Genomic DNA, 23,533 nt, shown 5'->3' on the forward strand with positions numbered 1-23,533 from the left:
CGCCCACAAATGCATGTCTGAGACAATTAAAGTTTTCCTCCCCACTTATGTAATAGTTGACCTAATCTAGAAGTGACTCTCAGAACAATTATGTTTTTCTCTAGTCATTACTATAATTAGGAGGAGCACAGAAAATTTGCTAAGCTTTCAACTAGTTCAGCAAACCATGATAATATAAAATATACAAACACACACTGTCATTTATTCCCAAGATCGTACATTTTAATACATATTTGACAGGAAAAACTGACAAGTAGAAGACGAAGGATCAAGATGAGCCGAAAGCATAAGTATTATTGGGACCTAGAAGCACACTTGGATAACAAGATAAATGAATTCAGGTCTGTCGTATCTAGCAGTTACCAGATAGGCCGGCTTAACCCCAAGGCTACATTTATGGTGAAGATTCTACCGTAAAACCTTAGAGTTTATTCACCTTGAGTATTGATCTTAAAACGGTTTCTGAGAAGGGTTGCAAAACTCCACCTTCCCCTAATGGTTATGAATTACAACTCCGAAAGTTATTTGAAAGCAACAGACTGGCAGAGTATCATGGGATTTGCAGGACTGGGGTTTGACAACCCTGGTCTAAAGTGTGATACAATCGGAGTATAACTAAAAAGCCTCTGGCTTCTACTGCAACTGTCAGATTCTGTGAGTGTGCCCAAGGGAGGCCCTATTGTGAACTTCCTGTAAATTGTCACATTTTAGATGGATCCAGTGTACATGCAATACTGCCTCTGGCCAATTTGCTTGATATTTAAATATCATTTTTGGAATTAAAAAGTTACTTAGTGACAGCAATAAATAGAAAATATGTTTATATATATATATATATATATATATATATATATATATATACACACACACACTTTGATAGGCAATGACAAGAAGTAAAAGGTATGTGTTATGTCTAGGTACCTGCCATTAAAGAGATACTACAGGCGCCAGAACCACTACAGCTTAATGTAGTGGTTCTGAGGAACATAGGCTCAGCACTGGCAGCTGAGGCAGTGTTTACAGTCTTGCCTAAGGACACTTCTAGTGGCCGTCACTTTGTCATCCACTAGAAGGTGTTCCTGGACGAGGTCCTTTACAGATTGCAAGACCACCGTTCAGCATGTATCAATTCTTTTTTTTAATTTTATTTCCTATAGCGGATATTTGTATTCCTAGCGCTATCATTTATTTTCGCATTTCAAGGTGCAAGGAATACAAAACCTTTACCAATCAAACAAATTAATAGAAATAAAGGTATTATATTAAATTACCTGCGGAATTTTGCCGGAAAATATTAACCTTAAACTCTACAACAGCACATTTGTGATTGTCAAAGACAAAATGTGATATTTAACATAGCCAGATATCATGGCTTACAAATATTCTACAAAAATATACTTTTCTATTTCCCCAACACAGTGCGGTGAAACACGATGGCACTCTAGAACGATATATGAAAATTACCTTACTAAGCAGCAGAACCCGTTTTTGGAGACGTCGCACTAGCGAGTCTTGTTGTTCCCTCTTCTTCTTTTCTTCCAGGAAGTTGTTCTGGACTTTCAGAAGCTCTTCTTGCAAGGTCTTCCATGCAGTTTCCAATTTCTGTGCACTAGAAAAATAAATAAATAAAATAAAATACAAAAATTAGGGAAATACAGATCACATTTAAAAAACAAACAAAAAAAAAAAAACTATGCAGAACAAGAGATTGGGAAAAAAGAGGCTGCGGAGGGAGAGAACAAAAAATAGCTACGAACCGGGAGCCAAACAGGCTTACTCCACCCATAGCCAGGAATGTTACCGAGTAGTATAGATGGAGATGAGAAAAGAGAACACCGGTTATACCAAAAACGACTTATGTTCTTTTTAAAGATCATCAAATTTTATCTATACATATCACTACTAGTTTTGCTAGCAAACGTACAAATAGGGAGAAAAACCCATTTAAAATATTGATTGACAGGGAGAGCACAAGAGACCTTCCACAGGAGAACCATCTGCTCTGTATGCAAAGCAACAACATGATTACTAAGAAAACTCCCTAGTCGACGATGCTAGCGCTGGGGAGTATAGGAATAGTCACTCCTTTCAAACGCTGGCATGCTTTGCCACTAAAAGAGAAAAATGTAAAAAAAGAAAAAGATACAGGGTGCACCAATATGAAAAAATATATTAGAACATTACTGCTGGTCCCCCTCCTCTCTGTGTTTATGCTTTGCCATTAGCCCACCATTGTCTTAGGGTTTCCATTTACCTGTAAGAAACATGAGGGGAAAAAACAAGCTCAAAGGCTGTGAACTACAATTGCATGATCTATTTTCTTTATGGAAGTAAAAATAGGTTTAAGTGTTTCTTAGAATTACAAAAAGAAATCCTGTCCGTTAGAAGTTAGTTTCTTTTTTTTTTTTTATCCCTTTCTATTTCCCAACCTGCACTGTCATCTTACAAATAAAAGCAGACAGCGAATCTGGTTGGCGGCAGCTTTCAATGCGGTCACAGACCTAATCCCTCGCTCATGCCTGTTCTTAGTCTAATTCACTTTAGGATATTTTGGAGAAGCACTAAGAGAAGACGCTGAATACTGTCAGACTTGAAAGCAGATGCAGCCAAAGCTGATCCCTGCGCTGTCAGGAGGCGCCTCCGTACGGCTGAGAGACAATCGGTCTTATTTAAAATGCAAGCCAAGTATTTATAACACATTCAAAGAAACTATTTATATAACAGAACAAACTACAGTTGGAGAACCACAAAGTGTAGTCATCAATTTTAAAAGTGAATCTATTAGTTGTTTTTTTTTTTTCTTGGAAGCTGCAATGTGCAGGTCCTCAATAACCCTCTATGACTGGACAATCACAGAGGAGGCCCTGCTTCCTCGATGATGTCACAGGAGGCGGAGAGGTAAGAAGCGTCAAGGAAGCCTTGACGCTGAAAAAGAGTTACCGTAAGTAAAACTTATTGTATTTGAGAAAGGGGGTGGTATCTATCAAACTAGGACTGGGGCACTTGGGAATACAGGTGCACTATAGCGTTCCTTTAATTGTATTTTTCAGACGTCACACATGTCATTTTTTGGAGATAATTCACAAACACATAATATTACAAATCCTGGTAGTGACAATTCCTGTTCAGGGTAGAAACAGTTATAAATTGGTGGTCTCAAAGGATAAAGAGGAAGGCAGGTGAGATTAAATTAACAAGAGAACAACTGTGCTGCATTTTAAAGAACAGGTACGGCAAAGAATGTTCCCAAAGATACCTAGTTCTACAATATAATCTGTTATATCACCATAACTGTTACATTGCTTTAAAAAAAATAAATGCACAAAGTACATGTCGTTTCGAGAGGGAAAATTAATAAGAGTTACATCTCAAGGGCGGGCGACACAGGATCCCTAATTAATACAGTACAATTATCTGTTAAACACGGTCATGTTTGCATACAAATGCAGCAACAGGTCTCCAGATGCCAGAAGAATGTGTTATTATAATCTTATTTTGTGATTAAGGTAATATATTCGATTATAAACTCCTGTTGCTTTCTTAGCCCTGTTTTTGCATTTCCTAAATGTTGCCATCATTCTGTTTGCTGTCCATGACTTGCCCTGATAGTGTCACCAAATCACCGCATATATTTTAAGTGTTGTCATAGAGGGGACTATTCAATACAGTCACATACTTTAGATGTTCTTATCTATTTCTACAGACAAAATGGTAGCCACACTAACAAATAGGAGTAATGTTCTAAAAGAGATTTTAAATATCAAAAAATTAGATGAGAATTTACCTACTGATTCGCCCACTTAACATCACTGCTCCAGAACATATCCTTGATACATAACCCTAAAGACGTCTTTATGTAGAAATCACTGGGTCGTAATCTATGCATACATAGCGTGAGTCTCACTATCTGGGGGTACTTTAGCACTGTACAGAAAGTCATATGATAATAATATTACATAATAGGTACATATTACATATACCTCACAAAGATAGAAGGCTGAATTTTAACCTATGGCCTCCAGATTTTTATAGTAGGTATATTGGTGTATCTTTGCCAGACCACAATTCCAGAACACACACACAAAAAAATGTAAAATATATTTTTACATTTTTTTTACAAAAATTTCTTTAAATCACAAAATACAAAATCAAGGATGCACACCCTTCTTTTTAAAATGCTTGTCCATTAAAATAGAACATAATAGATCTTAACAATAAAAACTGACGCATTCAGAGGATGAAACCAAGACAGTTGAAAAACAATGATCTATTTGGCAACACATGCAATTATCACTCTCCCCCGTCTAATAGTGTATTTAAAAGAGACTATTACCACCTTGGATTCATCTTTTTGGTCATAAGTGATTAAAACATACAATACAAAACCAACAATGTGTTACAGTTGATAAATTAAAAAAGCAATTTTAAGATACAGTTTAATTCCAAACTCTTTATAGTTCAATGTTACAACCACCAGCTGTGAAATCGAGTCTTTTCAACTGCGGCTTCAGGTAGAAAGGTTCGGTGTTCAGGTTTTAAATCACGCCATGAAAACAGATAATTTAATTGCATAAACTCCATCATGGCTCCTGCACAGTGTTTTAATTAGTTAAAAGGAGAAAAAAACCTCCAGCAAACTGTCATGTTATGCAAAGGAGAAGTAACTCAAGGGAGCCGGCTTGGCAGTATCCTGTGAACCTTTTTATACATCGTATCTCTCAAATGAATGTGTGGGGAAAGTGTTTTTTGCTGATAACGTGGATGCTCTTAGGGAATAGGTTGGATAAGTAGTGTATTCACGGGTACACGATTTTAAATTAGAGGGAAGATTCCGCTGATAAAGCCAAGGTAAAGCTTTATCACAATTAAAGAAACACCATAGAATACAAACATGTATTCCTGGCACTATATTGCTGGGGTGGCGGTTTAGCACCCTATCCCCTCTGTCAAGGCAATGAAACGTAAGTTTAGTTACCTTTTCTTGGACCCACTTTGCTCCGACTCTGTGGCTGAGATCATCAGTCTTGATGATCTAAGCCAATACAATGCATTCCCATAGGAAAGCATTGGTAGGGTATTGCGCATGCACAGCAAAACATCAATGCATCTCGATGGGGAATGTTCAAGTGTCTATATGCAAAGTGTGAAGACACTGCAGCACTGACATAGGAAGCACCTCTAGTGGTCGTCTGAGTGACTGCCACTAGAGGTGTTCTTAGGCTGTAATGTAAACACGCTCTTTCCTCTGAAAAGACAGCATTGAAAAGACAGCAGGAACGAGCTATAGACAAGTGAACCACTATATTAAGCTGTATAGTGTCCCTTGAAAGTTATACTGTTTAAAGTTATAAAGCTTAAATGAACGGTTGCTTCTGCTCAGTTACATGTTCGTTAAACGACCTGTTGCTTCTGCTCTGTTACATGTTCGTTAAAGGACCTGTTGCTTCTGCTCCGTTACATGTTCGTTAAAGGACCTGTTGCTTCTGCTCTGTTACATGTTCGTTAAAGGATCTGTTGCTTCTGCTCTGTTACATGTTCGTTAAAGGACCTGTTGCTTCTGCTCTGTTACATGTTCGTTAAAGGACCTGTTGCTTCTGCTCTGTTACATGTTCGTTAAAGGATCTGTTGCTTCTGCTCTGTTACATGTTCGTTAAATGACCTGTGGCTTCTGCTCTGTTACATGTTCGTTAAAGGACCTGTTGCTTCTGCTCTGTTACATGTTCGTTAAATGGCCTGTGGCTTCTGCTCTGTTACATGTTCGTTAAATGACCTGTGGCTTTTGCTCTGTTACATGTTCGTTAAAGGACCTGTGGCTTCTGCTCTGTTACATGTTCGTTAAAGGACCTGTTGCTTCTGCTCTGTTGCATGTTCGTTAAATGGCCTGTGGCTTCTGCTGTTACATGTTCGTTAAATGACCTGTTGCTTCTGCTCTGTTGCATGTTCGTTAAATGACTTGTCGCTTCTGCACTACTATATGTTCGTTATAGCACTGTCTGAGCAGTTCTTTCACAAGATAGTCACCAACCTAAAACTACTATCACTACAATAGTATTTAAATACTATTGCTGTATATGACTGTATAACAGTCTCAAGTTTACATGAGGTATAGGGCAAATGTAACCTTTAAACCTTAGAGCTGGATGACCCAAGGCTGTGCAGTGTGCACATATAGTGTAACATATATTTAAGCAATTTTAAAGACTAGATCTACTAAACAGCAAAAATACACCGCCTAAATTGAGGTCACCCACAAAATAATTCACTGCTTGCTCAATTGTACAACTATTGCAACTTCAAAAGTAAATTATCTTGATAAGTCAAAGATTAGTTCTATCTTTAAGATCATCACCTGCTCCCCAAGCAAATTGTCTGAGATTTGACATCTAGAAATATGCATTTTACATTCTATTTATCTAATTTATTAAAAGAGAAAAAAAAAAAAAAAGATCATGGATATTTACAATACATAGTTTACTTGATTGAATTAAATACAAATGAAAAGGGGGCAGAGAGAGCGAGAGCAACGAAAAAAAAAAAGTCTAAATAATTCAATTTTGTTATCCACACTATCTGTCCCACCTGGACTCCCTCCAGCCCACCTCCAATTCATCATAGTCTATTAGGCTTTCCTTGTCATTCAAGTGATGACGTTTTGAAACATTCCATAATGACCATATGCCTACAAGCTGTCCCATTTCTTCCCTTGAGCAGTCATTACCAGTGTGTGCTCAACACTATTGACTCGGTCCCTAAGTGGCAGACAGTCAACCTTCCAATGGCCTAGAATTGAAGATTGTGCTGCATTTAAAAGACATTCAGTGTTTCTTAGGTCTTGATTGTTTCTTAATGTACTCATAGGGAATTATAAGCAACCCAGCAAGGTCCTTATTGTGCTATGGTTCATCCATCAATTCTCCGATGCATTGCGATTAAATTGGTGTATTTGGCATTGTATATACACATTAAATATATGCCTCAAATGAAATGCAGATGACAGACACCTTGTTATCTAGATGAGAACAAGTCTGGTCTGGTCTTTTCTGGGTGCACAGGCTTTATCACAGAAGAAATGTGTAACCATTGTGGCATTGGTTCATTTTATTTTGGTTTTCAGGCCTGGTCTCATATCATAAATGTAGAGCCCATTGTCAATCCTAATTTGTGTACAACAAATCAACTTTAAACTCATTTGCACACGTTGTTTAATCCACCCACATACACAAACTCCGCTAAATTTGCCAGGTAAAGCACAAATTGTGACAGATGGATGCAAAGGACATAAATCGTTATTTATTTTTCTGACTGACTGCACAGGGTGAAAGCAGTATTAACTGCAAACTGCAACTGCAAGTGGAGTGAATTTTTCTCTTACAACTAGACAAGAGGTGATTGTGTAAAACTAGAGGGTTCAAGGCTTGCAATGTTTAACAAGAAGGATAGTGGATTCAGGGAATCATAAAAAAAATGGTATTTAGATTAAAAACCTGGGATATCATGTATCACAGGGCCTTCCCGAACACGTTTTTTATTGTGCCGGGATCAGGGATAGGTCCAAAGGACATCTGAGAGGTTTCTACTCACTAAGAGTATCTCAAAATAATCTGGAGAGATGTCATTCTGCGTATACAAGACTGTTTAGTGATATAATATTGTCCGAAATTTAATCTAATGTCTTCTAGTTTTATACTACAACCTATCTACTAGAATCTATCCTTCTTGCTCAATTTCTTCAAAAAAAATAAATGTTTTACCATATCCAGTTCTAGATAATTCTCTCATTTGTGCATCTCAAATGAAAAATAGGATTTCTGTAAAACCAAATTTAGTCGAAGGATATTTAGACCATTAAAGGGACACTATAGTCCCCAAACAACTTTAGCTTAATTAAGCCGTATTGGTGTATAGATCATGTCCCTGCAGTCTCACTGCTCAATTATCTGCCATTTATGAGTTAAATCCCTTTGTTTATGAACCCTAGTCACACCTCCCTGCATGTGACTTGCACAGCTTTCCTAAACACTTCCTGTAAAGTATCATCTCAAAGTTTATCCTTCCTTTATTGCAAGTTCTGTGTAATTTAGATTTGATTATCCCCTGCTATGTTAATAGCTTGCTAGACCCTGCAAGAGCCTATTGTATGTGATTAAAGTTAAATTTACAGAGAAAGAGATACAATTGTTTAAAGGACCACTCTAGTGCCAGGAAAACACACTCGTTTTCCTGGCACTAGAGTGCCCTGAGGGTGCCCCCACCCTCAGGGACCCACTCCCGCCCGGCTCTGGAAAGGGGAAAGGGGTAAAAACTTACCTTTTTCCAGCGCTGGGCGGGGAGCTCTCCTCCTCCTCTCCGCCTCCGATCCTCCCCGACGGCTGAATGCGCACGCGCGGCAAGAGCTGCGCGCGCATTCAGCCGGTCACATAGGAAAGCATTCATAATGCTTTCCTATGGACGCTTGCGTGCTCTCACTGTGATTTTCACAGTGAGAATCACGCAAGCGCCTCTAGCGGCTGTCAGTGAGACAGCCACTAGAGGATTAGGGGGAAGGCTTAACTAATTGATAAACATAGCAGTTTCTCTGAAACTGCTATGTTTATAAAACAATTAGTTAACCCTAGCTGGACCTGGCACCCAGACCACTTCATTAAGCTGAAGTGGTCTGGGTGCCTAGAGTGGTCCTTTAAGGTAAAACTAGTTTTTTTCATGCAGGTTGTGTCAATCAGAGCCAGGGGAGGTGTGACAAGGGCTACATAAACAGAAACAAAGTGATTTAACTCATAAATGGCAGTGAAACCTGAGAGGCATGATCTACACACCAAAACTGCTTCATTAAGCCAAAGTTGTTTAGGTGACTACAGTGTTCCTTTAATAACAGCTGTGGGTGGGGGGCAATAAACCGAGGAGCGACTAAAAGCAACAGACGTTCTAGGTATTGCAAGAAAAATATTAATCAGCACAAAATTCTGGGATTCTTCTTGCTCTTCAAATAAAGATGAAACATGTTTATTGCTCTCATTTTATTTTTTTTACTGCAATTAACTTTTTTATAATGTTACCTTAAAATCATATCTTGTTATCTTCTCCAAACAATTCCAAAATCGTCAGAAGCACGAATATGTTTGAAGAACCTGCTGTTTGCAAATAATCAACGTTATTTGCATAGCTTTGTGCTGAATAACCATATTACAAAAAAAAAATAATATTTCCTGTATGAATCTGAATAAATGCTCTACGTAGTTTTACATTTTCTGACATCGATTCATATCCTATGTCTTGCTCGACATTCTACGATGGCAAGGGGTGGGGGGAGGAAAAAAAAAAAGTTCAATCAAAGATTGGAATCGAAAACATTAAACAATTTTCACCAACGCTTTGGGCCCTTAATCTTGCTGATAGCTGTCATTTATCAGGTTCCAATGAAGACTATTCTCCAGTAAGCATCACTTTGAACAGCCTGAGGCAAAAAAATGGGGCAACGGCATTGATTAGATACTGTATGAACAAAGGAGATTGGCGTGCATAATTTGTCTTTTTGCTACATTTCTTTATAAGCCTCGGGGGACATATATCCATTCCAGTAAAAACATTTCAGATTTGATTAACTCTAAAAGTATAAACACTAAATTTGAAATTCAGCGGAGGAAAAGACCTAGAATAAAGTAATGATGTTGTTTGGGCCCAATATGGATTTACCAGCAACTGCTTGCATTAAATGTGCACATACATTGTATAAATGCACAACCATTCCTCATGCGACAGAGTTGAGGGATTTGCACCCATCATATTTTGGAGCAAGAGAAGAAAGAGTCTGTGTGCTTTATATCTATGGCTCCAATTTTAGGCACAACCATGAGGGCAACAAGCAAAAGAACATGGGGTTGGTGCATGCAAACGTTAATAACAGTTAGAAGACCCTTTGACATCCTGGAAGTTCCGTTTGAGTTTGTCTGCATGTATATAACCCAATATCTCCCAGCAATGTAGAATTCTTACAATCCAACTATTTATTGGAGCAAGGATTCAGAGTGGCCTTTACTGAGCCACTAGCGGAGCTAAAATTGCTAGACTTTTATTGAGGCACTGCTTCCTCCCCATTCTTAACTAGATTGCTAAATGTTACAAAACTATTTAATATGTTATGTGAGGCCAGGGGGACGATTCTGCTTTGTTGTAGATGTGCGAAGTGTGGGAGAAGACCCAGTGGACAATTGGAACAGAAACGCACCTATAGTTCACAACAAATTGCTGTTTTAGTGTAATGCCTTTCCTACAAGAGGGCAAAACATTTACCCTAAAGTATCACAAACAAAATAGAACTTCTCTGAAACATTTTAATAACATATTAACCTAATAGTGTATTAAAGAAAAAAAATGGTAAAAAAAATTAAAAATATAAATTGTCTGCACTCAAGGACCTAGTCAAAACAAATACATCAAATAATACTCATCTTGTAATAATAAATACATTACTTAAAAAGTGGATGTTTAGGGTATATATAGTTGAGAGGTGGAGGGTTTGTACTTGTTTATACATGCCCTGGTAAAAGTTCCAATGCAGGAACTGAAAGGTCAACTTTTGAAATAATGTATTACTAAAAGTTAAGTATTATTTGATGTATTTGTTTTGACTAGGTCCTTGAGTGCAGACAATTTTTCATTTTGTATTGTTTGTGTGGCTTCTTGCACCGGGCATAAATTTATACACTAGGAGTGCAAGCTTTTTGTGTATATATATATATATATATATATATATACACACACAGACACACGCACACACACACACACACACACACACATAGATACACTTTTTATTTATTTTTTAATTATCCAATTACACACAAGGACATTTATATCAAACTTCATAATTGTTTGAAATAAAAGGGGGAAAAAATTTAAGCATCCCATTTTCTGTGGATTTATTGCTCATTTATTCTTCAGCTATCATCAAAAAATGATAATAGATTGAGTAATGCAAATTGGGGGGGGGGGGGGGGAAGCAAAAATAATTAGGAGGCTGGTGAGAAATGTTGGTGCATCCTGAACATAAACACAGGCAACGGAGAGCCTGTAATCTGTTTCCGTGTCGCTTTTGATGAATTTTAGATTTCAAACATTCCTTCAATTTGAATCACCAAAATTCAATTTGCATTCACAAATAAACAGAAGGCAAACCGTAAAACGCTGCGCTCTGACCTTGAAGAAAATTACACTCAAGTTTAATTCGATGGGAGTAGCAATGAAGAGTCACATTTACCCTTATGGTTACAAACCTGCCACGAAAACTCAGCGTGAAACGCAGGCAACCTTGGGCTTCAGGGAAAAAAAAAGCTAGAAACAGAATATTCTTTCCTGAGTGAATAACGAGTACCTGAAAATCTGCTCCAACGTTCAAGGTTTGGAACTCAGGGAAACCTTTAGCTTTTAAATCGACTGGTGCTTTCTGGGTTTTACTGGAGAAATGTATTCTCATTTGTGACCCAGCCAGCAACTGTTTGCTGCAACTCCCTGTATTCGACTGCTAGATGGATATTGAGGATTTAAAATTTCCTGGTAACACGAGAAAAACGTACAACACAAATATTACACTTTGTAATTCTTCCGATAAACTGATGACAAGATCTTCACTAAGCCTTTAAATCAGAGCAAAATAAACATTTTTAAAAAACAGTACAGAGAAAAGACAAGTTATACGCAGCCTAAAGATTTAACACATTTCCAATACATAAAATGAAACGGCAGTAAAATCAGGAAATGATAAGGATAGAGGCCTCAAGACACAGAAATGCCATGCATGTAAAGCCAGCTGAGAAAAGCTGAAACTCTTCTGATGGAATCTCACAGAAGTGTGAGGCGAGCAATGGACTTTGTTGTCCTGCATTGCACGAAACCACCAAAATATACATACTTGCCTGACATACCTCCAAAGTGTCCTGATTTAGGAGGGACAGTCCCTATTCTGGGCCCATATCCCTCTATTCCTCTTTTCTAGGAGCTCCATATTGTTGGTGTGTCTGAGTGTATAACAGGGCTCCACCGCAATAATACTCCCAGTAACGTGACTTTTAACTGCAATAAATGTCTAGAAATCAGTCTGCATAAATTAGAGATACATTCTTCTTCTTCTTCTAAATGATATTTTAGTTGCACTATATGCTCCCAGACCACATAATCTCATGAAGTGGTTTGGGTGCAGTGTCTCTGTCTATTTACCCCTGCAATGTAAAAAGTTACGGTTTTAGGGAAACACTAAAGGCGCTTCATGGAGTTTAGCTCTGTGAAACAATGCTGGACGGCCTAATGCTTTGCATGAGGAGGTCCAGTGTCTTCAAAATCCCCTTAGGAAAAATTTGATTTATGGGAAAGGCCTAACGCATGTGCAGCGTGTGCCAGCATGCGCATTAGGTTCCCCACATTGCCGATGTAGGAGGAGGAGGATTAGTCAGTTTCATCTAAATCTTGAACTATTGGCTGGGCGTGATTGCTTGGGAACAGAAACAAATTCTAGTAATGTATTGTGTCAGTATAAAGTGATCAAAAATGGAAACCAAGTGGTTTGAGAAGAGAACCTGTTGCAGATCTGTTAAACCTAAACTTTGCAGCTGCATGACTAACAAATAAACAACTTTGTTTTTCATTATTCTATTGAAGTAGCGAAGAGGTATGAAAAGAAACATTAAACAATTATTGAATATGTAGTTATTTTTTATTGGAAAAAAAAATTCAATAAAAAAAAATCAATAAAATAAAATCAATGTCGCTAAACAATCTCTTTAAATCTATTACAGAATACCAAAAAAGGTCACTGCAAAAAAAATGTTTTAGTCGTATTGTCCAACATAAACTAAAAAAATAAATAAAATAAAAAAAATAAAAAAATTACGGGATAAAAATGTAATAAAATCAAATGTAAAGAATTTTCCTGCTGACCTTTTCAAAACGACAAAATAAATGGAAGGCAGTAGTTTTGTTGTGGCACATAGAGGCCTTGTTATGACATTACCCACAATGCCATGTAATGTTACCAAATGGAAACACCTTAAATTGTGTATTCATGGGATACATGCTGCCAAACACCACAGTTATTGTTTTGTATGCTATTTTACATTGTTGTCCCCCACCCCCACCCCTCCCCTCAAGACACTAAACATTTGTTTGGTGAGAAAAGCAGCGCAAGATATAGAAATTTTGCTATTAATAAAAACATGGAATTGGGAGCTGTATAAAAAAAAAAAAAAAAAGCAGCAGACACCAAGCTTCTTGAAATTCAATGTGCTGGAAGCAAAGAATAATAGGTAATTTTAATAACATAAAAGAGAGGGTCAGAGACCATGTTTGTGTGATGAAAAAGAAACTGTACGCAGGAGGGGAGGGTGAAACCAACATCCCAATTTAATGAAGAAGAGAGAGGGGTAAAAAAAAAAAAAAAATGGTATGATTTTGTGATTTATTACAATTCCATGACAACTTTACCATTTGCACCAGAATTGCCTTTTACAATCAGACTTCATTTCCAAAGCTGCATTAATGTATCGCCGCATGAGATGAGTATTTTATAAATTCTTTCCCCGCCATTCTCCGAGCAGAAAGCGTTTCTCCTGCCGGCCAAACGCTTTCTTATACAAAGAAGCGATGCTGTTCTTCTGTGAAATAGTACTGATAAGAAATAGCTAAATACAAAACATTAGCGGAGACGTGGAAAGAAAAAAAAAATGCTTACCTGAAGCCTTGAAAGGTAGGAGGGTAAAGAAATCGAAAGGGATTTAATACAAATTGCAAATGCGCGATCGCAAGTAGCAAACATATTGCATCCTTAACCCTCTCAGAACCAGGGTTTGGCAATGTTCCCAATTATGACAGTATAATCTGGCACTAATGTAAAGATTGTTTTTTTTCATTAAAATAAATGAATAAAAATCAGGTTTGCATGTATGTGGTGGTGGTGGGGATGGTGTGTCAGGTCAAGAGGGCTCCCGTTGTCTTTCAACACTCTGCTTTGAGTGGAGAGCATTCCAAGATATACTATGTTTAGGTTGGAATATAAAGAATAATGATTAAGCGTTCTACATAATGTAGCCAGTTTTTACATAGGTATTGTGGTGTAGATGTTATTGGCCAACTCAATAAGGCTCTTTTTACTGTCCTAGGAAGGACAAAGAGCTAAGTAGACTCTGGATAAAATGACTTGCCAGACGTATACCTACAGTGGAAGTGTAGCAGAACTCTATTGAACTACCCATTTGTGCCTCCCTTATTTCAAACCAACGTTGTGACCCTTATGTATGGTATAACAACCTCATGGGACAGGTGTGAGAGAGATGGGAAGGATCGAAATTCATTAACTACTTTAGAAATGATTTAAATTTAAAATCATATTTAACAAAATAACTTGTGATCTAACGAATGCATGTCTAAACACCGAGAGATACACTGCAGGTTCATGTAAATTAATTTAACCAACACAGTTCCATTGACTGCATGCAGCACTACTGAAGAACTGCTGAGCCACCCAGAGCATCATAGAGAACGATTTGCGCTGTGGATGTGTTTTTTTGTTGTTTTTTTTAAATATACCACTGCTGCACGGTTTACCCCAGTAAGTGCTTAGGGTTTCCTGCAGCTAGGGAATGAGAAAGTGTCACTATCAGAGAAGAACCCACTTTGAGGAAGCCTAGATAAAGAAATGGAAAAAAACTGAAAATATGTTTATTGGCAGCATTACATTGAAAGCTGTATATTGCTACATAAGTCACGAAGCAAACTGCAATGCTCTGTCATCCAAACGGTTAAAAAGAAAAGATGAGTTTGGATTAATTGCTTACATTAAGAACTAACTTTATATGCTGACAATTGACATACCACTATGACATTAAAAGCGCTGACGCTTACAAAAAAAATAAAATAATTAAAAACATACTTTTAGTTGTGCGAGGTTAATGGTTATGTTAATTAATATGCTACATAAGAGACACCTACAATAGAAAAGCATTGTCATTAAAACAGTCATCGTGTTAGAGTGCCTGTTTAGCCCAGGGTTCTATAACGTTGGCATGTGAATTGAGAAAATGTCATTTTTACAGTAGTTTATTTATTTTAGAACTGTAAGTGCTAGCTGCACCAGGATTGGCCTTGACAATAGCAGGTCTAGGGAATCTATAATCACAGAATGGCAAATTATACTTAATTTAGTTATTTCCAATATCAAACAGCAGAGCTATCCAATAAAATGACTCTTTCTCCTATGCCTAATTTGTCCTATGCCCAATTTCAAAAAACCCAAATGCTGCTATCTTGGCTGAGACTCAGGTGATGCTGTTTTGGGTTATAATGCTGTTTCATCAGAGCCCTGAGTTCTACATCACTTGCCCAGCTTATACACGGTCTAAAATAATGTTTCGCTATTTTGGCTTGTAGCTTCATACATGGTTTTTCATGAATGGAACTTTGCAAAATTGCTTATAGGATCTATCGTACATAGCTATGGGGGGTTTTAAGGCATGCACATAGCGTATAGCTTGTGATAACATCAATGAGTGGTGGGGGTGGGGGGGGAGAGGGGTTTTAAGAATTCACACCACGTGTAAATATACAAGTGTCACAAAAATGAAAAGCCAGTATTTTTGTTGTTCAGATTTCGATTTACAATGACTTGAAGGAAAGAATTGAGAGGAGCAAAACAACTATCCGTCACTGCAGAATCATCTATTAAATGGATAAAACCAGAATCTGCTTAAAAGTTCAAACAGCATCCAGAGTGGAATACGGAAAGGTGACTTGGGTCAAATGAAATAAGGCAAAAGCTCCCGTAACCTTGTTGAGGTGGTAAATCTTCATATAAATCCTTTGTTAGATAAAACCGAAGGAAGAAAAAAAAAAATGTGTTGGACAGTCTAATCCACTCAACCGTCAGCCCAAACGGAGATTTTCTTTCATGATTCTCCCAGGTGGGTCTTTTTGGTGAATACAAAAATCAATTCTGCAGTCTTTAATTGTAGATGTTCCCACCAGCAATTGTAAAAACAAAACATGTGATCAGAAGACTGAAGGGCACAAAGAAACTAAAAAAAAACTCAAAGAAAAAAAAAAGTAAAAAATATCTTAAGGTTTAAATTATAAATTTCACAGTTCGTTTTATTTATTAGAAAAAAAATATTTATATAATAAAAAAAACAAGTATATACAGCAGCCGCTGCTATCTATGGATTTATGCAGCACAGGCCCTGAGAACACACAATAAATACTAAAGCTCGCGTTGTATGAAGAGCATATGAAATAAGATTATTTGGGAGTTGGAGTGAGAGAAAGCTATAAACTTGCAATAAAATGGTAAAGTGATTTTAAGAGCAGTGCATCCTGGGATATTGTAGCATATGATGCACATAGGTTTCATAAATCTGTACCACTCACATGTAACCTCGCTCTCGCTGTGTACAAAAAAGGGGCATAACTTCTGAGTCTCTGATCTAGCGTAATTAATAAGGTTTTAAGTTTGGAGGGGGTAGCGATAGATTGGGGTTCATTTTGCCGCACTTTACACCTGGTTTTTGGCACATCCACTAAAGTCTGCCAGAATGGATGGATTCGACAATTTGCAGAAGAAAGCCCTCTACCTACAAGTGAATACGGACTGAATGTAAGACAGTTGGGAGCAGTTCGGCGGTGAGCGAGCTCTATCACCATTCACAGTCCAGAACGCTTTTCTTAGGCTGTACTCAGGATGACTGGTTTGGCAGCAGGCTTAGAGCAAGGTGGCCTGGGATTGCGTTTGAGAAATTAGTAGTAAAAGATACATTATTATTTGTATAGCGCCAACTAATTCCGCAGCGCTTTATAAATTATGAAAGGGGGGGAATTTACAATAAATGAGACAATTACACAAGAACAATAGGTAGATGAGTGCCCTGCTCAAACGAGCTTACAGTCTAGAGATTAAAGGATCACTATAAACATGTATTCCTGTCCCTATAGTGTTAAACCCACCATCTAGGTGGCTTGCCCCCCTTTACTCCACCTAGAAAAATATAAATATATGCTGGCTCTGCCCCTTTTGTGACAATTGAAATTGCCAATTTCTAGCCAATACAAAGCTTTCCCATAGGCTAAATCTGCACGGGGCGGGGACAAATGATGTTTTGGCCAATCAGCCCCTTCTCAAAGAGATGCATGGAATCAATTCATCTCTATGAGGAAAATTCAGCGTCTCCATGCAGAGCGTGGGGACGCTGAACGGCAGGGCTGCTTACTGTGCAGCCCTGAGCCAGGAAGCACCTCCAGTGACCATCTAAGGAGCTGCCACTTGGAGGTGTCCCCAGGAGTAATGTAAATACTGCCTTTTCTTTGAAAAGGCAGTGTTTACATAAAAATGCCTGAAGGGAGCCATTATACTCACCAGAACAATTACATTGAGCTGTTGTTGTTCTGGTGACTATAGTGTCCCTTTAATAGTGGAATGCTTTAAGTCAAGGAATTACAAACCGATTATCAAATGTACACTTTATTCAGTCAGGCAACACTTGAAAACTAAAACTTCTTAACAGGTAAATGTTTACACAAAGAGGCAGAATGAGCATTGAGAGAAATACCTATTAAACGTTTATTGGAAAGTCGCACATCTCAATATTACTGAGATGCATTCGCGGCCAACAAACGTTGACTAATAATAGGTATTTCTCTCGCTGACAAAATTATAATAAATCCAGTTTAAATAAACATGGTCCCAAACTGTTGTTCCAAAATAATCAAAACCGGCGTATAGAAAGAGATCCAGACAACCGTGAAAATATAAGAAAAACAATTGGCATATATAGTTGGACACTTTCCCATTTAAAAACACAGGCTGTGTTCTTGTTTTCCTCAACTCTTATGCACGTCAACTCTGCATGGACAGACTGTTCCACTGAATCTACTACACTTTACATCAGGCTTCCCCAAATTCCGGCCCTCCTGATGTTGCTGAACTACAACTCCAATGATTCCCAGCCTATTTAATTCATAGAATCATGGGAGTTGTAGTTCAGCAACATCCTGAGGGCCGGAGTTTGGGGAAACCTGCTTTACATGAATAAGAACCACGTCTAGGTTTTTGCCCTCTTTATACAGATATAGCAACCAGTAAAAGTAGAACGCGTTTCCATAAACCAGTTAATGCTATTGAAGTATTTACTACATTGAGCTGTGCAGTATAGGAAAGTATAAAATCCACTTACCTCCACAGCAATTCCGCTGTAAGGGTGGATACACTGCGCCCATGATGGTTCAAACATGATGCATCTGGGCGCACATGCATTCGTGTGATATGACCAGTCAGACATCACTTTCTAAGTGATGTACACGCACTGTCATGAGCACACATCAAACGTTTAAATGAATGTGCATGGTGTGCCCTGGTTGTGCCAGAACAGACTTGTATACAACTATAAAATAAAAAAATAAAAAACATTCACAATTTCAAAATAAATAAATAAAATGAAAACCCCACAATATATATTTTAGTTCGCCATTAGGTTGCTCCAAAAACCCCATAGGAACACCCAAACTGTCTACGTGCAAGTTTCCATTTCCAAAGAGCCACCAATCCTGAATAGTCTACAAAAGGATGCTGGGTAAGCTGTTTAGAACTTTGGGCAATCCACACAAAGTAGGGATGAAATCAGTACCGTAAAACGGGACTCTGTGGCTAACGGGGCTTTAATGTATATATCGCATGTATAAAAAATAAATAATTTCTTACTGAAGTTTAATCCGAAAAATCTATATAGATACCTAGAGGAGGAGCACTTTAAGGGGTGTAAAATTGTATAGCACATTTAAAGCTTCCCCCTCCATCCAGGTAGTTGTCGATTGAGCTACATTTCTTTAGTTTAAGGGAAGAAAGGTTCTCATTTGACTGAAGAAGTTCCATGAAAATTTAAGCAACGTCAGGTCCAAAACATCAAGAATACTGGAAACAAATGGTTTAACCAAACTGTTAGGAGCATCAAACAGGAGCCAGGAGAGACGGCTACGAGACTTATGGAGAAAATGAAGGTGACAAAACGTGTGACTGTGCACAGGTTAGCTTGTCAGTTTCATTTTATTTCAAACAAGAAAGTGTGAAGCTCTATTTGAGTTATGGTAAGTTGTTATATGATTAAGGGCTTTGGAGTCCGTAACACGTTAAAGGACCACTATAGGCACCCAGACCACTTCCGCTTAATGAAGTGGTCTGGGTGCCAGGTCCCTCTAGGTGTAACCCTTTCTGCTGTAAACATAGCGGTTTCAGAGATACTGCTATGTTTATATTTGGGTTAATCCAGCCTCTAGTGGCTGTCTCATTGACAGCCGCTAGAGGCGCTTCCGCACTGAAAATCACAGTGAGAAGACGCCAGCGTCCATAGGAAAGCATTGAGAATGCTTTCCTATGGACTGGCTGAATGCGCGCGCGGCACTTGCCGCGCATGCGCATTCAGCCGATGACGGCGAAAAGGAGGAGGAGAGTTCCCCGCACCAAGGGAGCCCGGCGGGGGAAAACAGGTAAGATTTAACCCCTTTCACCTCCCTAGAGCTCGGCAGGAGGGGGGCCCTGAGGGGGGGGGGGGGGGACTTAGAGACCCTATAGTGCCAGGAAAACAAGTTTGTTTTCCTGGCACTATAGTGGTCCTTTAAATTAGAAATAACTTACACTCACTCCTTTAGTTCCCTTCCGGATTAGTGTTCAAGATATTTTCTTATTTTATTATTTTTGTACGGTTTAAGTATATAAAGGTTACATTGAAAATTAGAAAAGGACACCGTGATAAATTTGAGTACCGCAATCACCCAATGTATATAAAGTAAATACATAAAGTGAAGGTGGACAAGATCTCAACCTCTCAAAATACTATATATTTTATTTATTTTTAAAAAAAGGGGCTTTCCCCATTGTAAAACAGTGTCACATTAAAATTATTTTGAAATAAGTCTCAATACTCTGCAAATCACTGGATACTTTTTATTGTGACGTATATTAGCAGTAAGACCGGCTTTAAGAAATTAATTCTTTATTGTGCTGTTTTAACAGATACTTCAAAGGAACACTCGTTTTCTCTCTGGCAATCCCAGGGTTAATGGTAGCTAAACCAGAGAGTTCATTAAATGAAGACACCCTGTACGCTCAATAAGAGGACAGTACATAACTGACACAGACATTTCATCTGACATTATTAAAAAACGCTACCACGGACATCAAAAAAAGAGCTTTCTGTTCTAAATTGAGGAGGCCTGCTGAGTTGATGTAGGGCATAACAGTGTAAGGTTGGCTGCTCGCTTCTATTGGCTATTTAACACCACAAAAAGGGTTTGCCGTTATTAAACCATCGCTAGCTATCTCCAGGGCACACAAATCACTCTACTCCTGCAGATAGTCAGCCACACGCTTGGATATCTCCTTGATGGTGAATAAAAGACAGAGTAAGAAGATCTATTAGACAATCATCCCTTTATTGGAATCTTTAAAATGCAGTCTTATAGGGGCGGGGTCGGACCGCCGAGCTGGACGGTCGCAAGGTTGATCAGCTCCGGCAAATCCCTCTACTTTAAGCCTATAAACCTACGAATTTCAGCCTGAAAGCTAACCGACAGCACTGGTCCTTGGCCCAAAGGAGGCACTGGGTCCAGGGAGAGGCTGGCTCCTTGAGCTTCAGTCCCCTGGAGGAGGAATCTTTGAAACCCCAGATGGGGCCTACTCCGGCGGTGAGTGGGGCAGACGGCCGCTGCCCCACTATCCCGCCCAACGATGCCTGACCTGAAGGCCCGGAGCAGAGTGGATCTGGCCCTGTTTCCCCCCTCTGGACCGGGGGGGGGGGTGATCCCAGTCCTTGCCCTGGGACCCCGACTGCTGCAGTACAATCAGGGCCCAAGAACAAGACCACCCTGATCAGCGACCCCGGCATCTCGCCCAAAATGGCGGATGCCATGCGCGCAGAAGAAAGAGAAAATTAATTCTCTTCCCTCAAGCTACAGCCTGGCAGCAGAGACCTTGGACAGAAACTCACTTGCAATGCCTCAACAGAAGCCAGAAGCCGGTGAAGGGAGCACAACGAGACAACACTCACCCCACGGAAGAGGCAAGCGACTCTGAGAAACCCTACCTTTCAGCCGGCTGGTCTCCACTGTAACGAGACGCACACCTCTGCCGCAAAGCCGGACATCCTTCCCCAGCAGCCCATGAAAGAGCCGCGATGAACACCTGACAGCCGGCATGCAGCAGTGGCTGGAGAGGCGCACGGAGGACACCCCCGAGTAGAGACACACATGGAAGTCCTGCCTGAGTGTCCCGCCGAACTACACCTGCATACTATGGGGACTACACAGGCAAGATCCAGCACCCATGATGAACTGACCACAGGTCCCCGAGGTGACCATGTCACTTCCCACTGCAAAGTAGCAGCTCTGTCCTTAAATCTTTTACTCCCACTAGCCACTTGACAGGATGGAATGGTGGCCTGGTGCCATTAGTATTAAATCATAATGTGCTGCAAAAAGTTAGACACCTGCAGAATATTGTGCCCTTAGTTTAACTCAGCTAGACCGGTGAGCCTCGGTTAGCTACACCATGCTAAATTGTTTTAAAGTATTCTATGAAAAGCGCCTCACTACTCTCTGCAGCAGGGCCTGGTCTCCCAGTGGCAATAACAGTTTGTACCTTTCTAAGCCTTTTTCACTAGCCTATTATAATTACCTGTAACAACGCAAGCTCCTAGCAAACCATGTCTTAGACCAGATCTTAGTGATGCTAAACACTTGGCCATCTCGACAAGGTATAAAAAGCATGTCTGTATACGCTTGCGCTGCGACTAATTCTTGTTTTACGTTTTGTGATAAGGGAATGGGTTGGCCCATACAATTATCTTAATATAACTGGACAGAGAGGGGGTAACCCTCAAAAGTTGAAAGTGAAAAAGGAGAGAAAAAACTGTCCTGAAGGATGAAACACACTACTAAATATTGGTATCACAAAAGACGTTCCTAACATAAAGTGTCACAATCGTCAAAGTGTAGTATGCTCTAGAAAACAAAACGTTTAAAAATCAATGCTTTAATGAGTAACAAAAAACGTTCCTAAAGTAAACTGTCCCTAGTACTTAAATCCAGTATGTCATGGCCAACTGTTAGCTAGCAGCCAGAGTAGTGGATATAAAGACTATAGAGGCGTGTACATAGGGGGTAACGAGGGGGGGGGGGGGGGGGAGGAGGGGGAGGGGCAAAGAGACAAGAGGTGTAACCAAAAATTGTATTACCACAATTGGTTTAATCCACCAAAATAGTATTACCAAAATGGTTTAATAATCACTAAATTGGTCAGTTATAGTGAATAAACGAAAAAAGTCTAATCATTCATTGGATTCGTCGGTTCCAGTGAAAGTATTCTGGACCAACCGGGGTGAGGGTGTTCCTCTGAAAATCCCCGTGGTCCAGACAATGTAGCCAATCTATTTGCCAGTATTCAAAACTCAGTGGAAAATCACTTGGTGAGTCTTTGACACAGTATATAGTGTGATGATTGAAAAGATCTAGCGGACACAAGGTATCTGTTGTGCTTACAAGTATTAATAAAGTTATCCTTTAAATGGTAACTGTTATTATGTATCGCTTATAGATTCTATGTTACAATGGAGATGATCCGTATGAATGGATCTAATGGTCTCAGCAGTCTCGTTACGTTTTAAACCAAAACATGTGTGCAGCTTCTCATGACATACTGAGTTTATACTTGAAGCCTGTAACCATTCATAATGCAACTTAAATCTATGTCAATTTTACGCAATGTTTGTTTTCACTGCACGTTTTCAAATGCAGTCCTATGAAACGATGACAGTTCGGAGCATAAACCATGAACACACTGCATCCACTTTGATCTAACATTTTGTAGATCTGGTAATTAAAGGGAGACTTTGGGCATCTTTAAAACGGCAGACTAACGTTTGTTATTGTGGTTATGGTGCTAGTAAGCTGTCCCTGAATACTTACCTTTTAAATCCTTGCCAGTTGTTTGCCAAGATTTTAAGATTCTTCCATTCTGTCTGGCTTCTACCCCCATTCGAACAGATGTCATCTCTCATTTGGATATATATAGATATAGATATATATATATATATATATATATATATATATATATATATATATATATATATACACACACACACACACACAAACACATATATATTTTTTATCCACTGAGCTCTTTACTTGGACGGTGCGAGTTTTCAGATAACTCTGTGGGAGCAAAATAGGGACTGTCCTTTCTTAACAGGGGCACTTGGGAGGTATATACTTATCATTAGTGCTTATCAACCCAATACACTGACACTTTCTCCCCACAAACAAACTGAGGGTGCCACCTGCCCCAATGGACCAGCCTCCATGGTTTTGAATAAAAGTAGCACCTTATCTGCCTTGTTAAATCTCCACCTTAGTGACTTATTCATTTTCAGTGTCAACAGTATGAAGATGAATTAGCAGAAACATACATAATAAAATAAAAATCTATTAATAAAAAGAAATTGGTGGCAGAGTTGTCTTT

The 23,533-nt window shown here is 38.9% G+C and overlaps 1 protein-coding gene across 1 annotated transcript in view; it reads right to left on the reverse strand.

Annotated features, from left to right (window-relative positions):
* MAD1L1 (mitotic arrest deficient 1 like 1) overlaps nt 1-23,533 on the reverse strand; it is a 784,552-nt gene that overhangs the window by 639,997 nt on the left and 121,022 nt on the right. The window contains exon 11 of the mRNA XM_063430429.1: nt 1,465-1,609. Within this exon, the coding sequence (XP_063286499.1) occupies nt 1,465-1,609 (145 nt within the window). The remainder of the gene's footprint in view (nt 1-1,464; nt 1,610-23,533) is intronic.

The sequence above is a fragment of the Pelobates fuscus genome, chromosome 8, assembly GCF_036172605.1.
Source record: "Pelobates fuscus isolate aPelFus1 chromosome 8, aPelFus1.pri, whole genome shotgun sequence".
NCBI lineage: Eukaryota > Metazoa > Chordata > Amphibia > Anura > Pelobatidae > Pelobates > Pelobates fuscus.